The following is a 15,619-nucleotide window of genomic DNA, read 5'->3' as shown; positions in this document are numbered from 1 at the left end:
GGAAGCTGAGACCATTCACAAGAGATGTTTCCTTATTTTTGTTTTGCTTTTTAGAAACAAGAAAAAACTACTGACCCAAATGAAACGAGGTAGACATGTAACTAGAAGAGTATCATCATACTGCTTTGAACTGAGTGGTGGGGAGCTGCTGTAAGAATAGAAAACCTAGAGTCAAGGCTACAACACATACTTATGGAATTGTGCCAGACACGGCTGGAATTTCATACCTGAGATGGGGGTTGGAGTAGAAGACACTTAAAAGAGCCAGTGGTAATGGTATGGTGCAGCAGAAGAGATACAGGTCTATGTGAATGTTAACACATTAACTCATTTTTATAACTAAACCCTTCAAGCTTTAAACATTTGAGTCACATTCTTCATTCTTTCTTTTTGGCAGTCCTGGGGTTTGAACTCATGCTTGCTAGACAGGAGTTCTACTGCTGAGTCATGCCTCCAGAGAAAGGCATTCTTACTCCAAAAAATGAGCTATTTCAGACATATTTCTACTTTAGATATTTTTTACTCCCCATACCTTGATTTTCTTCGTCTTTGGTGCTGCACGACCCTTTTCTGGACTCTTTTTCCGCTTCTTGGGTTTGGTTCTTCTAACAGTTAAGGTGATGCTTGTAGGTGTGTGCTGTGTTGCTGTATACAACACAGTGGAAGGAGAAAGCTCCTCATCCCAGCTTTCTGTTGCACTGCTATCCCCACCTAAAAAAAGGGTGATTTCACAGTTTAGGGACTAACAGTCCCCAAACTGTCCTGACATCAGCTTACTCTTTTAAATGTATCCCATATTCAGGATATCATTACTTCTATTAACTTATCAACTGTGAAACAACACATACACCCACCTTTCTTAGGAAAACAAGACTGCTTCTGCTATTGGCATTAAGCATATAAACTGTGTTCTACATTACATCAACTTCTTCCCTTGTATCCAAGCTCTACTACCTTAAAATATAACAATCTGAGATATATAATACAAAGAAAAGGGATTTCACAAAAAAAAAACAAAAAAAAACAAATAAAAAACCCAAAACAAACAAAACACTTTGCTACAGGACTAAGATGTTGTTTCTATCTGTTTAACTCAGAAAGACAGAACTATACAGTAGTCTTGAAAGGACATCTCTCTCCATGAAAAAATCTGGAGACCGTAAGAACTTATAACAGGGAGTCTTAAGAGAATATTCAACCACAAACTATTTACATGTTAAAATCTACGCTTAACCCATCTTAAGCTTACCTGATATGTTGTCCTGCTTCCGCCGATGAAGTCTAATAACCTTCCCCCTGCTCATTCCCCTAAAGAGGGAAAATAAACTTAAAGTAGTCCTTCCAACAGCATGCAGCACATTATAACACACACGGGAGAAGTATCTCTGCATATACTACCCCCTCCCTCCCACCTACCAAATGTTTCCAGGACATTAAATTTCATATCAAATTCAATAGCTTTAACATCAATCTCTCATTCCTTGTTGTCAGCAATTCTCACCTAGTGCAGAGAATTCGAGCCAAGGAGCACTAAGGAATCATCTACATTAACAAACACAAGAAAGAATACTTTGAGCTTTTCCCTACTAATAAGAAACCCTAATCCCATCAACCCAGGCTTGAATTTAGATGAAACAGGATCTTACCTGCACTTGTCACAGTTGAGAAGGAAGCCATCCTGAGAAAGACCACAAGGACACCAGGTAGGAACAGTCTCTCCTTCAGAGTTCGGGCTGTCTCCACAGCGTTCCTCTACGGGCGACGGCAGGCCATTCAGGTCAGAACGAGGGATGATCGTCTGGACAGGGGGAGAAGCAGGAGGTGTCGGAGGAGGAGGGGCTCCGTAATTATGATCCTGAAAATAAGATTTTTTAAATCAACAGTGTCCAAACACTGGCCCCTCTCTCCCCTAAAGTATGGTACATATGGAAAGAAAGAAGAAAGTAGTACCCTTTGTTTTTTTGGCTTCAACCAGGAAAGTGATAAAACAAAATGCCAAGGTCAACTGGGACATAAAAACAAGAACAATGATGCAGGGCTAGACGTCCGCTGGAGGCAGGGAAGTGCAAAAGGGGCAACTTCGTCATGCTGCATATAAACATTTCAAGAAAGTCACAATGTATAAGAATGGATTACACTCCAAGAAGATCACTGCTCTGGAGAGAAACAAATGCATACTCACAGCATAAGGCAGTCCTCGACACCCCAGCCTCTGAGTGGTCCCATAATTATGAGTGGAATACACGCTCTTCTCATTAACTGCTGGACTAGCCTCCACAGATTCAGGGCTGCACAAAGGCGAAAAGCAATGCATGATAGCATAACACCTAATCTTTCCTTTAAACTTAACAGTTCACTTCCCATCTAATCCCTTTCCACAACCACCAGCCACTAGAGTAAGAACTCACTGAAACAATCTGATTAACATAACTAAGCCTAAAAATAACAGTAGGAGTGTTACTGATGTGGATTTGTGTGTAACATGAAGCCAGTACAGGCAGATGTCTCAAGGCAGGCACCTGGGATACAAGGTGTCCCTAATGACAAACACAAACGTACCAGCTGAGCGGGGAGTTTCCCCTAGAGAAGCCACTCTGGGCTGGTTTAGACTCAGAACTATTCTTCTTAATTGGATCTCTTAATACTTCCATGAAACCTCACATGACATTTGCAGTGAGTGAGATGATGAAAGTGCCTTCTGCACTGCCCCAGGGACCAGGCCCTCTTCCATTCACTACCAAGACAGGATACCCTGAAGAAAGTACAGGTAAAAACAATGGCATCTTATATTTATCACACCTCTCATCTTGATGAACCCCCAAACACCTTCACATATTAGAGTAATAATTTCTCATCCACCAATGACATGCAAGCAGATCAAGGATACAATTATTTAACAGCTGCATGGTTAATACCACAGGACTTCAAATAATAAAAACTGAACTTCGAAGTTACCTTAGTTTAGCGACACAGTAATGGTAGTAGCAGCTATTAGTGTAAATCACCTGTTATTTGCTTTATGTATAATTCATTTAATTTCTGCAACCATTAAACATGGTGAACAGTACCCCAATTTTATAAAGGGGGAAATTGAGGTGTTAGGATTACATGATTTCCCCCAAGGAGATACATCAACAGAGCCAAGGTTTCAAACGTCTGACTCTCAAGCCTGGATACTTTCCAGTATATTTTGCCCTTAGTGAAAATTATTTTGAGACCTTTTATTAACCAAGATTTAATAAAAACCTTAGTATAGAACCTTTCTGTATCTTTATTAGTGGAAAATAAACTATTCAGGCAAATGTATTAACATAAAAAATATAAATGTACTTAAATGTGTACATTTAATATAAGCCTTTGCTTGCTAATAAAAAAGTATACATGGAAAAGATAAAAATTTAAGTGTTTTTAAATGAATAAAGAAATTTAACTTTGTCAATTGATTTTGGGGATGTTTTGAGAAATAATTAATTTTAATTGTATGACTTGGCAGAACAAAAAATGTGTTAGTTCTAATTTATATGAAAACAGTGAAACTCCAAATACTAGCATAATTCAACCTTAAAGATCATTAGGTCTTTTAGGGAATCAAATAAGACATAGTTTGTTTCAAATAATACTTTTCCTGCTTCAAAATTCACAACACAGAGCACTTGGCAGGAATAAAGTGTGCAAGTCAATGTAGCACATCAACTGACAAATGTGGGGTAAAAGAAAATTCTGAGGTACATATCCAACTCACCCAGTTTTATGCTCCAAAACTGTGAGAAGGGATCTTATTAATAACAGCAAAGGCAATTTCTAGGTGAAGAAGAATTTTAGACATAGGAAAGTATTTTCTATTAGTGAAGTGCATGCATTTATTATTTGATAGTGTCTGTATGATGGGAACTGTTGGGGAAGGGATACATCAAGAATGCAGGTCAGTATTCTTGAAAAAAGACATGATCTGAACATGGCTCATTAAGAGGCAATCAACTCTGAGTCTTAGGAAACAGGGTTTCCTAAATGAAATCAAAGGTAGACAAGCATTAATAAAATGAAGATAGAATTTAGCTTCTAAAATGAATATAGAATTTAGCTTCTATGATGGACAGCTAAAAACAGTAATGGATTTATACAGTCAATTTACTGGGTGCATTACTAAATATTCTCAACAGCTATACATGTTTTATTTAGGAGATTTTGTACCATTAAACACATGGGGTGAAATATGACAGCTGTTCATTACAAATGTTCCCCCCACCCCCACCCCTTGGGGGTAGTGGGAAAAAGGAAAGTTTTATGAAATAAAAGATGGCCATGGAGATGGAGCTATGTTGATTATATCTTACCCATCTCCAAACTGGGTAAATATGAACATATGCACTTCATGTGCAAGTCTAGGGAATAAAAATAAAATGTATATTGTGCAGGTTAACAGGCCACCCTATTGTTCAATATTATCCAGTCAAGCACAGCATTTAATACATTGCTATGCATGCCTAATCTAAAATTTAAGTTTGTATGTTTTAATTAAAAATAACCCCTACCATTCTTTCATTGTTTACCAATGATAGAGATATTAGCAGCTAACCAGAGGACTCCCTAGAATAGTCCTTGACATATACATCAATTCTTATCTGTATGTTAAAACAGAAACTGGGGATATAGTTGAGTGTTTGCCTAAGCAGGTATGAGGATCTGTGTTTGTTGGATCCCCAGCACTACAAAAACAAAACAACAAAAGGAGTACTAAGATTACATGTCTTTATTAGACAATCAATTTATACATATAATTGTATCCTTTTTTCTATGAGTTGTGTGAGAGTTGGGCACATACAGTAAAAACCAGGTTTACAACGGATAAACTCCATCAATTTTGTACAGTATATAATCTGCTATAATGCCACCTCTTAAAATGACCAAAACTCTTAGGGCAGAGTTTTAAGTCCAGAAACATCTTTCTTTTATTATAAGTTTTCGTATAAGTATCAAAAAATGCAGACTGTATATTGTTGGTATCAGATTTAAAATACTATGAGGTATGGTTTAGGTCTCCACTTGGTCCAATATGTTGCTCTTTAAGAGCAGTTTAATTTTAAATGTACTAAGAATAGGGGAATAGGCATGATGAAACATTGAAAAGTAGAAGTATATAAGCCAATGACTGATAGTCTCTTCTTTTATACAACTAATAAAAGAATAACTGTGAAATTAGTTATGACTACAGCATCATAAACTTATGAAAATAATGGAAGAAAATGTTCAGGAACTCTTGAGATGTGGCAATGTAGTCAAATTTGCATACCAGAAGTATTTTTATTTCTGTAGCCATTACTAGATTCCCTAGCAACATTTATAGTCAATTATCACTATACTAATTGGGAAAGATAATAATTTTCAGAATAATTGATTTGGATCTTGTTCTTAGTAATTTAAAATTTATTGGTTTAATCTCTACTGAAATTTCTTACAAATGTTAAAATGTCTTCCTGTTATCAGATCATAGCAGGTAAATAGCTGATTTTATAAATACCTAAACACTATACAACTGGGATATGTAATAATGCAGGAAAATTTTTAAGTGATCTATTTGGGGAAATATTTATATATTTGGAAATCTCAGCTAATGGTTTAACTGAATCTTTGTCATGCAAACTAATAATAAAAGAAAATAAATAGCCTTAAACGAAATAGAAAGTCACTCTTCCTTTCCCATTTCCCCACCCTCCCTCTTCATTTCAATATGGGATAAGCTTGAAAACTATTCTCAGCTTCATACTACCCCAGAATATTATATATCATTTCCTAGGGTAGTTTTAAGTCTTGTTCAAGGAACCCAATAAACAAGTAATGATAAATAGGTGGCCTTATGAAGAAATACACATGCTCTTTAATCATAGTCTCAGTTTTAAGAAAGAAGCCCTATTAATAAAGGATGCCGTTCAACCCAGAATTCTGGTACAGTTGCTTTGCTTTGCTCAAGGGGAAGAACCCCCAGGGACTATGAAAATGGCAAGAGAAACAGGGGAATTAGAGCAACACCCACCTCACTCAAGAAGTGGCTGTGGGATCAAGAGTCTGAACTGGACCTGAACATATTCAAAACACCAGGATTTTTCCAGCCCAGACCCTAATCCCTGGTACTGCCTGGAATAGACTTGGCTTCTGGGGGTGTGCTGCCCCCTAGGCCCCTTGGGTCTCTTTCGCTGGACTTTCACATCCTGGTGTAGTGCCACTTCGTCTTGAAAGGTAGGGGGCTTCCACTTCCTTTCTGTAAGCAAGGAAGATTGGGTACAAGGGAGGTAAAAGGACAAGAGGGGGAATCTGTGAGCAGGGGGAATCTTGGACAACTTAAAAAAGAAGGGATACAAAAGGCTAAATTTTAAAAACTGATTAATATATAAAGTTGTATAATGAAGGCCTACCTTCACTGTCATTTGGTATTTACATTCTTCAAGAATTGAAGAGTCTATTTTAGGGATTGGGCTTTTTGACAAACTGAACTCCTAATGCTGCTCTTAGCTGAAAAACAAGTTTGGTACCACTGATTTTGAAGGTCCTCTTTCTAGGCAATGAATATTATAAAAAAAAAACAGTTTGGAACTGCTCTTTATGTTTTCTACCCCAAAAGTCAGACTAAGCAATCTGCCCACATAAAGTTTTAGCCCCCTTATTTTAGAATGAAAAGTACTTAGGAAGAGGCCTTCGAAGAAAATCAGTTGGAAAGAAAATCTCCTTATCTCCCTCTATCAGAATAACCATTAACTCTATAGAAGCAGGCAGTGACACCTACTTAATTTCAATTTTCTCATTCATGAAAACAAAAGAAAAATGTAATCACTACTTTGCAACTTTGATTCTATTACTAATTTACCCAGAAATCCTTCCCTAAAAGCTTCTTCCCCCCACTTAAAATTCTCTTTCCTCTCCATATTCTTTGGGAGAAAAAGGGCAAAGTCTAATGTCATTTATAATGGGGTGGGCTTTGGTCAAGAAAATTATAGCTTATTACTACCTACAAGAAAACTTTTCACACAAAATTGGTAATGTACCTAGGAATTACCACTTACTCTGATCCAGCAGCCATATCTGAATAGGATGTATCTGGTGTAGTTACTCCCAGAGGGACTGCAATGCTCATGACGTCCAACACAGCAGAGAATGGAAATCACGGGGTCCAATTAATGGAGACTGACCACTCTGAGAGTGGGGGTGAGCTGTACAGCCTCAGCCAACATGATATGGACATGAGGAATCCTGTCACAAACAAGGAAAATAGCTAGCAACAAGATAATACTTTAAATTTATTTGAAATCTGAGAGTAGTTTTCTGTGCTTTTGAATTCTTCTAAATAATAAATTCTATGATCACTATACACTATCATTAATTTTCTACAAAATACAATAGCTATACATTATTCTTACTTTCAGTCAAAGGGAAAGTAATGACTTGCCAGCTCACTAAAACCCCTATTAATCTAGGCCTATCCAATAAATTTAAAGACTGAGGATTAGAAATACTCTAGTCTAAACTTCTCAACAATTCTTTGGCCAAGGCAACAGATAAACCAAGTCCTACCAGCAGTCATAAATGTTATTTCTCCCAAATTAAATCTGGTAGAAGAAATTAACTTGCTACTTGTATTTGATTGCTTATAATTGTTTCTTACTAGTTTTTTTCACTTTTTCTTTCAAGCAATCTTTTAAAAACTTTATTTCTGAGCAAAGCTGCAGTGATCTTAACAACTATGTATGTGTACTAATATATATTGTCAGATGTAAATAAAAACATACCTTCAGAGACTATGAATTTGTATGCACAGAATATGGAAATCTCTGTCTGTTCACTTCTGTCAAAAACTTAAAACTGCTTTTAAAACTAGTGTGTATGAGCCTCTTTCTGGATATAAAACACAATACTGGAACTAAACTATGTGGAATAACTTCATGATGAAGTATATTATAGAGAATTTTGTGAAAAAAGGCAATTAAGCACACCTTGACTTGGTGATCTTATACTAGGTGATTTTGGACAAAAACATACTCAAAACTGCTAATTTGGAAAAGAGACCCAAAAACTGCTGAAGAATTAAAAAGCAGAAGTAAATTGAGATTTGGAGGCACAAAAAAGAAAACTTACATGCTTAATAATTGTACATCTTTTTAAAAAAGAGTGAAATAAAAAGTATTTTATGTAAGAGGGAAGAAGTGTGAATGTCAAAAATTCAGGTTTATAATTATTTTTTTTTTCCAAAAAGAGACTTTAAAAAAATCATGACTGACAAACTTTTGAGGGGGCATCAGAGTTTGAATTCAGGGATTTGTGCTTGTTAGGCAGGTGCTCTACTGTTTGAATCACACTCTTAGTTATTTTTCCAAGGCTGTTCTGGACAACTATTCTCTTATTTACACTTATGTGCAGCTAGGATTATAGGCATAAGCCAACGAGCCTAACCTATGATATATTCTGAATTATGATAAGAGTAGGAAAGTCAAACAATTTTTAGTACTAAAAAACTTAATGGAATGAAAAGTGTATCATACTGATTGAAGGATTAATGAAAAATTTTAAACAGCTGCTGTTTTGAGATGTTCAAGTGTGCCTTTGATACGTAAAGTTTAATATGAATAAGAAAACTAATTATGAATGGCAAACTAAAAGATTTTTAAGATCACATAAAGTTAATATTTATGAATCATTAGCTTGCTGAATATCCATAAACAACTTAGTGTCTATGGTACCCATACTTTCAATGAGCTGTATCAACGAATGTAGGATTCTCACACCTGTTCCTACCCATCTGGAGGTAACATAGCTAGACTGAGGACTAAAATGCAAAGCCATCAACATTTTTTGTTGTTGTTGGTCATGGAGCTTCAACGCTGGGCCTGGGCACTGTCCCTGAGCTCTTCAGCTCAAGACAAGCACTGTACCACTTGAGCCACAGTGTCACTTTTGGTTTTTCTGGTGGTTCACTGGAGATTAAGAGTCTCATGGGCTTTCCTGCCAGTGCTAGCTTCAAAGTATGACCTGGGCTGGTTTTGAACTGCAATCCTCAGATCTTTCCCTACTGAGTAGCTAGGATTACAGGTGTGAGCCACTGGCGGCCTGGCTCCTATCTACATTTTTAAATGTAGAAGCTTAAATATAATTTGATGGCTAATTTATTTCTCCGACAGTAACTTTTTAAAAGAACAAGCAAATTGTTTCTGTATTTCTTAAAATTCAAACTCAAGGGCTAGGGATAATGCCACATTGCCTATAATCCCAGTACTTAAAATACTGAGGCAGGAGGATATCTGCTTGAGACCAACTGAACTACATTAATGAAATCCAGTCTCAGGAATGAAGAGATATACAAACCTAGCTGTTTTGCACAAGTTCATAAATAATCTTAAAGAAACATTAGGAAAAACTCATGAGATAGAGTAGAGGCAACAGCATTCTGCATTCTCAAATTTGCCAACACAGCAATCTAAAGCCTCCTTTCTATTGCCAAACTCAAACAAACACATAAAAAAGTTAAGAATTTCTCTTTGATAAATTCTTCCATATCCATTTTATCTAGTTTCGGATAATCCTGCCACTCTTCTGATAAGTCAATTCAATCATACTATTCTTAATAATGCTTTCATAATGACAGGGTTTCTTTTGTCTTTTTTTTTGTTTTGTTTGCTGGTCCTGGGCTTGAACTCTGGGTCTCGGTATTCTCTCTGAGCTTCTGTACTCAGGCTAGGGCGATATCCCTCTTAAGCCACAGCTCCACTTCCGGCTTTTTATGGTTAATTAGAGATAAGAGTCTCATGGATTTTCCTGTCAGGGCTGGCTTCAAAGTATGATCCTCAGATACTAGCCCCCTGAGCGGCTAGGATTATAGGCATTAGCCTAGGTTTCTTAATTCTGATAACAAATTCAAACTTTTCATACATAATTGAGAATAGGTGCTTTCCCAAATAATTGTGCAATATATAGCCATTCCAACATTAACTGAACAACTTTTAACAAATAAACTATATGCAATATTTTAATGTTCTATTTTATAAAACAGGGCAATACATACTATAGTTTATCAAAGTCAGGATTTATAACAGTTATCACTTGAGTCATAATTTTAGAGATGTGTTCTGGAAAAGAATGTAATTTCAAGACACATTTGTTATCTATCTCAAACTACCAGAAAATAAACACTATGGGGACAGGGCTATTTTTCTGTTTTATTCTCTTCTGTAGTTCCAGTAGCCAGTACCAAACTTCTTAAAAATTAAAAGATGGTATAAGAAAGAACTGCTAAGTGAATTGTGATCACAATTATAGCAATATGATTTCAGCATTCATTAAAATGTAAAAAATAAAATATGTTAAAAGGATTTGGGTCAGTCACCTTTACATAGACCTCTGAATATGAAGTGCCCCAAAGTTATGTCAGTAGCTCTGAAGACCTAGAAAAAGTTGAGACATAAATTAGTACAGTAAGAAATAACATAATGGAATTTTACTTTATCTTATTTCTGAATTATATTTATTACATTGTTTGGTTGACTACTTTATTCTCCACTTAATTCTACAATTTTAATCCTTAATACAGCTTTACAAGTTCCATTTTCTATAAAGGGTGAGGAGGAAAATTACTTTTAAGAAGGGTAAATACTCATATTGGCTAATGCCTCTCTTTTTAAATAAAAATAACCTCCCATTTCTCAAGGGGTCCTTTTGTTTCCTTTGTTTATTCCTTTTTTTGGGGGGGGGGGGGAAGGGTACTGGGTTTTTTCCCCCCTTTATCTTCTAGGAAGGTCTTCTTTTTTTTTTTTTGGTCCGGTCATGGGGCCTAAACTCTGGGCCTGGGCACTGTCCCTCAGCTCTTCAGGTTAAGGCTAGCGCTCTACCACTTGAGCCACAGTGCCACTTCCGGCCTTTTTCCTTTTGCTTATGTGGTGCTGAGGAATCGAACCCAGGGCCTCAGGCATGCAAGGCAGGCGCTCTACCACTGAGTCACCTTCCCAGCCCCCTAGGAAGGTCTTCTTAACTGAATCTCTTCAGAATTTTTTTTGGTGCCAGTACTGGGGTTTGAACTCAAGGCTAAGGGGCTGTCCAGGACTTCCATTTGCTCAAGGCTAATGCTCTACCACTTTAAGCTACAATACCACGCCTGGCTTTTTAGTAGTTAACTGGAGATAAGGGTCTCTCGGACTTTCCTGCTCAGGTTTGCTTCGAAGCATGATCCTCAGATCTCAGCCTCCTGAGTAGCTAGAATTACATGTGTGAGTACTTTTTTTTAAAAATGAAGCAAACATCAAATTTTGTTTTTAAGCAGACAAGGTCTTACCCAACATTTATGACTGAAAAGGGAGCTTTAATTAATTTTGTATTCTCTAAAAATGAAAATAGGTAATCAAGAACTTTTCTTAAAGGAAAATGATTAGCATGCCTTAAGTTTTTAGTGTTTTCTCCAAAATGTCAAGTCTAACATCAGACAGAATGATATATTAATGCTTCAAATATCACTGTTATGAAAGTTGGGAATGGAACTCGTTAGCAAACATAAGTGGACATTAAAATTCATTTTGATGTTTTATGGAATTTCTTAAAAAGTGCAAAACGAGCTGGGCGCTGGTGGCTCATGCCTGTAACCCTAGCTACTTAGGAGGCTGAGATCTAAGGATCACGGTTCAAAGCTAGCACTGGCAGGAAAGTCTGTGAGTCTCTTATCTCCAATTAACCACCTTCTGAAAAGTGGGGCTGTGGCTCAAATGGTAAAGCACTCACCTTGAGCTGAAGAGCTCAGGGACAACACCCAAGCCCAAAGTCCCACGACCGACACACACACACCCCCATACACCCAAGCCCAAAGTCCCACAACCGATACACACACACACACACACACACACACACACACACACGGAAGAAAAGAAGAAAAAAGAGTACAAAATAAGGTAGTCTTAGAAAAATTATATCCAAAGTTTTACATATGTGTGTGAGTGTGTGTGTGTGTGTGTGTATGTATGTATGTATGTTGGTCGTGGGTCCTGAACTCTAGGCCTGGGCGCTGTCCCTCAGCATTTCAGCTCAAAGCTAGTGCTCTACCACTTAAGCCATAGCACCACTTCTGGCCTTTTCTGCTTATGTGGTGCTGAGAAATCAAACCTAGGGCCTCATGCACGCAATGCATGCACTCTACCACTGTGCCACCTTCCCAGCCACAAGTTTTACTTTTTTAAGGTATAAAGGTCACAGTAAAGGAAAGAAATAAAGGAAGCAATAGCAGAATCCTTTAGGAACAGTAAATAAAGAGAAAGGACTGGAAGAAAAAAGAAGTATGAATTTATATAGTAGGGGGAAAATGAAAGCACCAGAATTTCATTTTCTTTTTAATGATTTAATGATCAAGAGGATATTAATAATTCCTAGATTCATAAACAAGAATCAGCCTAAAAGTGAGTACTTAATTTTTTTTTTTTTTTTAGTTTCTAGGGGAAAGTGTATCAAATGGTATATGTCTTTTCTTTTTAATTGGACTTGGGAATGGTCAAGAATCTCTATCATTTCTTTTTTTTTTTTGGCCAGTCCTGGGGCTTGAACTCAAGGCGTGGGCACTTGAACTCAGGGCCTGAGCTTCTTCTTCTGCTCAAGACTTAGCACTCTACCACTTGAGCCACAGCACCACTTCTGGTCTTTTCTGTTTATGTGGTACTGAGGAATTGAACCACTACATTCCCAGCCCAAGAATCTCTTACATTTTTTTCTTTTTTTGGGTCTGGTTGTGGGGCCTGAACTGTGGGCCTGGGCACTGTCCCTCAGCTCTTTAGCTCAAGGCTAGCACTCTACCACTTGAGCCACAGCGCCACTTCCGGCTTTTTTCTTTTTGCTTATGTGGTGCTGAGGAATCGAACCCAGGGCCTCAAGCATGCAAGGCAAGCGCTCTACCACTGAGCCATCTTCCCAGTCCAAGAATCTCTTATCATTATGACAGTATCTTTTCTATGTGAGTTGTTGAAAGCCTGAAACTACAGTCCATCTAGTCACTCTAAGAAGAGAGTGTTTTAAGAACAACTCCAACTGAGATTTCAGAAGAAGTTGCATCAGACAGGTGAGCCGGAAGCAGGTGGGAGATAACAGTCTAGTAAATGGCCAATCCCAGAAAAGAATTTCAGAACAAGTCTGCTTCAGTAATCCTGTGAAGAGGACTGGCAGGAAGGGGAGTGCCGCTTCAGAAAGAGAACAGGCTTCATATGCTTCACACAGTCTTTGTACTGAGGCTGTGGACCTTGGCACTTCTCCCAGAAATGATGCAATCCTGATGAACAAGATCTGCTGCCAGAAAAACAATTGTTAACAGCCTAAGCAGACAGCAACTCAGCCAAGACACAATCTCTGATCAACTCTCTATAAACTACCACAATGTCAAATCTTCAATTTTAGTCTCTAATGAAACCTAAGTGAATATGTATCTACATATATATTCACATCTCCCCCTGCCACCCCCCCCCCCCCGGCTTTTCTTAATTGGAGATAAGGTCTTGCTATGTAACCCATGCTGGCCTTAAACTGGAGATCTGCCTGCTTCAGCTTCCCCAGTGCTTGAATTAGTCTGTACCACAAAGTTAAGGTCTTTGTATTTTAAATTAGTACTCATTTTCCTCACTGTCAGTAAAGCTTTTGGGAGGTAGTGGTTTCTCTGAAGAAACTGCATGAAATTTAGCACTCAATTATATCACAGTAAAGACAAACACATTAATTCAAGGTGAAAGGTATCTTTTGTATTCCTGAAACTATGCCATGCAATAGAAAAAAATGAGAAAAATCTATTACATATTCTTGCTTAGGAAGATTGAGTAGTCTCACCTCAAAAGGTTATTTACAATGCCCATTTTTCTCGCAGCAATAACATTACTATAGTATTGAGACCTCATCTGAGCATCAATCATTATTTCCATCTTAACAGCCATAACTTAGAATTTAACTTGAAAAGATCACCAATTTTAATAATCCTCTCTAGAACCCTCGTATCCTACATCCATTTTCTTTCTTAGTTTTAGTATTTTTTTCTTATATCTAAGGTTTTTGGTATGAAGTTTTTCTACATTCTATAAAATTCACTAAACTCTAGCCAGAAACCACAAATAACCAAAATTTCCTTTCAAAGCAACAATACTTAAACTAGGATACACTACAGATACAAGCATCTGCAATATATTCTAAAATCAATATATTTACCCTAATCCTGTATTTCTTTTCTTTTCTTTTTTCTCTGTTGGTTGTAGGGCTTAAATTCAGGGCCAGGGTGCCGTCCCTGAGCTTTTGTGCTCAAGGCTAATGGCGTACACCACCTAACAGTTCTACTTTTTGGTGGCTAACTGGAGATAACAGTCCATGGACTTTCCTGCCAAGGCTGGCTTTGAACCATAATCCTAGGATCTCAGCTTCCTGAGTAGCTAAAATTACAGGTGAGAGCCACGGGTGCCCAGTGAAAAGTAGAGATGGAGAAAGAATATTAGGATTTTTTTTTTGGGGGGGGGGGGGAGGGAGCAGGGGAGGTAGTACTCAAGTTTGAACTTAGGACCTTGAACTTTCTAGACAAGCACTCTACTACTAGAGCCATACCCCAGGCCTTTTTCCTTTTTCACAATGCTAAAAGTCTTTGCTTCTGACTGATACCCTCCTAAGTTTCTGTTCCTTGAGGTAAGCTTTGGCCTTGAAGGGAGATCCTTCTTTTTCTGCCACAAGTACCTAGGAGTACTAGGGTGAATGAGCCATCATTCCTGACTAGCATTGTTTTCTTTTCTTTTTTAGATTAATGTCAATTTTTATTCTCGACTTACTTTAAAAAATCATAGAAAAGTTCAAAATGCAACCAATGACTGTACTGTACCCCATAACGAGTGTGCTGGAAAACTAATGTTGTAGTAGTTTCGCTATATGTTTACATTTCATGTAAAAACCTCAAATATCTGCAGCTGCAGTGAAACATACAAATTTCATCTTGGAAGAAAGAAAAGAATGGGATAAAAATGTAGGGCTTAGTATATAATTTTATAAATGAAGAAACAACTACAAAAAGGTTAACTTCAACTGTAGGACCACGGGTACAGTATGCATCAGGCCTTAGTTCACCAGAACTAAAGGAGATGGAAAAGATTAACCCATAAAAAATACAACTGGGCCTTGGTAGCTCATGTCTGTAATCCTAGCTACAGTGGAGGTTGAGATCTAAGGATTGTCGTTCAAAGATAGCCCAGGCAAGAAAGTCTGTAAGACTCTTATTAACCACCAACAGTCCAAAGTAGAACTGTGGTTCAAGTGGCAAAATGCTAGCCTTGAGCATAAAAAGTTCAGGAACAGGCCCAGGAGTAGCACACACAGTTATTAACTGGTGCTATGGTAAAGTTTCTGAGTGTTTGGGGATATTTACTATGTAGGTTTGCCTATTTCCTTCATCTATCATTCATTCAATAACGATATGAACTACTATGAATATAAAAACTATGTTAAGTGTTATTCAAGATCCTTCTTTCATCCAAGGTATGAGAGTAGGCAATTTCCACTCTTTAGCTTTGCCTATGTGCTAAGTACTGCATTTTTACAACTATGAAGGAAAAAAAATCCTGAAATATGACACTTAAAAATTAAGTCAGATTTG

General features: G+C 37.4%; 1 protein-coding gene across 5 annotated transcripts in view; it reads right to left on the bottom strand.

Moving 5' to 3' along the window:
* The window catches only part of Setd5 (SET domain containing 5), an 82,245-nt gene that overhangs the window by 49,130 nt on the left and 17,496 nt on the right, over window positions 1-15,619 (bottom strand). For 2 of the 5 annotated variants that reach the window (XM_042679685.1, XM_042679686.1), the window contains exons 2-9: window positions 10,367-10,424; window positions 7,056-7,242; window positions 6,032-6,256; window positions 2,560-2,752; window positions 2,183-2,288; window positions 1,647-1,855; window positions 1,250-1,308; window positions 533-711 (exon numbers count right to left, since the gene is read on the bottom strand). In XM_042679685.1, the coding sequence (XP_042535619.1) occupies window positions 533-711; window positions 1,250-1,308; window positions 1,647-1,855; window positions 2,183-2,288; window positions 2,560-2,651 (645 nt within the window). In that variant the 5' untranslated portion in view covers window positions 2,652-2,752; window positions 6,032-6,256; window positions 7,056-7,242; window positions 10,367-10,424. The remainder of the gene's footprint in view (window positions 1-532; window positions 712-1,249; window positions 1,309-1,646; window positions 1,856-2,182; window positions 2,289-2,559; window positions 2,753-6,031; window positions 6,257-7,055; window positions 7,243-10,366; window positions 10,425-15,619) is intronic. The other 3 variants (XM_042679688.1, XM_042679687.1, XM_042679689.1) reach the window with 3 other exon arrangements.

The sequence above is a fragment of the Dipodomys spectabilis genome, unplaced genomic scaffold (assembly GCF_019054845.1).
Source record: "Dipodomys spectabilis isolate Male_0828 unplaced genomic scaffold, ASM1905484v1 ptg000054l, whole genome shotgun sequence".
NCBI classification, from domain to species: Eukaryota; Metazoa; Chordata; class Mammalia; order Rodentia; family Heteromyidae; genus Dipodomys; species Dipodomys spectabilis.
Note: the sequence above shows the minus strand (reverse complement) of the source record. Positions and strands in the feature narration are given on the sequence as shown.